The sequence below is a fragment of the Cyprinodon variegatus genome, unplaced genomic scaffold, assembly GCF_000732505.1.
Source record: "Cyprinodon variegatus isolate N-32 unplaced genomic scaffold, C_variegatus-1.0 Scaffold583, whole genome shotgun sequence".
Lineage (NCBI taxonomy): Eukaryota > Metazoa > Chordata > Actinopteri > Cyprinodontiformes > Cyprinodontidae > Cyprinodon > Cyprinodon variegatus.
This window is the reverse complement of record NW_015151036.1, coordinates 262,636-264,945: the sequence shown is the minus strand read 5'-3', so window position 1 is coordinate 264,945 and position 2,310 is coordinate 262,636. Positions and strand designations below refer to the sequence as shown.

Below are 2,310 nucleotides of genomic sequence, written 5' to 3'. Positions count from 1 at the left end.
GTGAACGGCTCCAACTTTTCTTCAACGGAAAGTAGCCAGACTGATTAGCGAGTGAAATCTTGAAAGCTTGCGAGATCAGGATGGTCTCACGAGGCTATAAACTTAGACCCTCAATCAGTAACATTCATTTATAATTAGGTCATAGTATCCCTGATTTCTGTATTGGTCTAGTTAAACTTTGAACTTTGACTAGACCTTTTATTCAGATGGTGCATTCTTGCAACAGGCTATCTGAATTGGAAGGCTACAAATAGCTTTTTGCTATTTCTTTTATTCGGTTCTTGTTTTTACAAATTATTTCGATTTTAACCTTTGTTTGTATTGTTATAGGAACTCGGTCAGACTTTATTTTCTCGGTAGCTTTCTATAACGCAGGAAACAAAAGTATAAAGTAAATATGAATGAAGAAAGTTTGTAATTTGTTTAAAGCATCTGCACTAACGAGCAAAGTAGCGTTTTTTTCTTGATTATTTGGGCTTTATCAGGTTAAACTCTGCGTGAACCTGCTGTAATCCTTCTTTCCCCTGTTTCAGCTGTGTTCACGTTGAGGAGCACCATGCTGTGGATATCGACGTTTACCACTGTCCAAACTGTGATGTCAAACACGGACCCTCCCTGAGTGAGTAATGTCCTCATTATTGGCCGGATTCATTTGCTGTTTTCTGCCTCCTTCCCCCAGTCTTACTTACAGCCTTCCATTGTCCTTATGAACTGCCCACCACCTCAGTCTCTGCTGCTCCTCAGGGAAACAACAGCTCTCTGGAGTGTTAGTCAAGTCTAAGTTTCCCCCCCTCTTTCCTTAAGAGGCCGGGGGTTGGGTTAACCTTTCCGAGCCCTCAGGGCAGACATTAACCGGCTAATTGAATGGTTTTGTAAACCCTTCTCTCTGATTGGATAAACTCCTTATCAGAACACGGGGTTAAGTAGTTGTTTGTTTTTTTTTATTCCTGTTTTTTCTGTGAACTGCGTGGTTATACCAGACTTGTTTTTAAATCACAAGTGCATCACAAAGGCTCAAATTCGAATGTCTGTCTTGCAGTGAAAAGGCGCAACAACTGGCACAGGCATGACTACACAGAGCCAGACGACGGATCAAAGCCGGTGCAGGCGGGCACCTCAGTGTTTGTTAAGCAGCTGCAGCAAAGGACCTTCCCGAGGTGTGTCATCAGCAATCCCTCTCCCAACTCTTAATGAGTTATTTATTTTGTAAGGCTTTTGCAGTTCTCTGGAGTTATGTTATCTAAGCAGTTAAAAGACGCATGTTTCCGTTTGCTGGCAAACTGCTGGTGTTTCCAAACACCTGAGTCTTTATTTTTAAAATCTACAACCTCGCAGTTCTTCCACTTGACAGTCGATAGTCGATATGACAGCTTATGTTAATGAGGGGTTTATTTCTAATCTAACTGAACCACAACACATCGATCAATTTAAAGTTCCTGGAAAGTTTGGTGACATAGCAATGCTAGGACAGGCTTTAAGAATACAAATAGTCAATTGTAGATGTGTTTTGTTTTTGTTTTTTTGCTTTTTTTTTGTCAAAAGAAGGATTACAGTAGTGGTGGTTTAACTTTGCAAATGTCTATTTTATTTTTTTTTTTACTTTTTTCTTTATTGAACAATATCAAAATTTAAAAAATAGGCATAAGTAAACAAAAAGTCATCCAAAGAAATCCAAGCAGCTGATAAGAAAATAGAATAAAAGCAAAAAAAAAATAGGCATGAAAAACACAAATATCAATTAAAAATGGTTGTAATGCTGATTATAATAACCAAAGTTTTTTTTTTTCTTTTTGTTTTTTTAAAATTTGCAAATGTCTTTTTTTTTCTTTATTGAACAATATAAAAATAAAAAAGTAGGAATAAGTAAAGAAAGTGTCATCCAAAGAAATCCAAGCAGCTGATAAGAAAATAGAATAAAAGAAACAAAAAACAGGCATGAAAAATACAAACATCAATGAAAAATGGTGGTAATGCTGATGATAATAACCCAATTTTTTCTTTTTTTTTTTAAGATTTGCAAATGTCAACAGCCGCTAGTCTGACTTGGGTTAATATTTTTAAAATGTTTTTTTTTATGCAGTGTTCTGAAGTGTTAACTTTAGTTTGGAAATATGACTGAATAAAGCTATAAATTTTAATCCTTTAAATGCTGCAGTTGTAGAGAAGTAGCCTCTTTGATAATAAGGAAGGATTGTTTCTAGATTAGTGTTTCTTAAAAGTAAAAGATTTATTTTGTCAGTATTGCTGTAATAGGATTTTAATCGATATTTACTTCCTGATGGTGAGTCCAATGCAGAGTCCTGGACTGGT

The 2,310-nt window shown here is 36.0% G+C and overlaps 1 protein-coding gene across 1 annotated transcript in view; it reads left to right on the top strand.

Moving 5' to 3' along the window:
* The window catches only part of kdm7a (lysine (K)-specific demethylase 7A), a 43,587-nt gene that overhangs the window by 18,949 nt on the left and 22,328 nt on the right, over window positions 1-2,310 (top strand). The window contains exons 2-3 of the mRNA XM_015392279.1: window positions 534-619; window positions 1,040-1,157. Coding sequence (XP_015247765.1) covers window positions 534-619; window positions 1,040-1,157 — 204 coding nt within the window. The remainder of the gene's footprint in view (window positions 1-533; window positions 620-1,039; window positions 1,158-2,310) is intronic.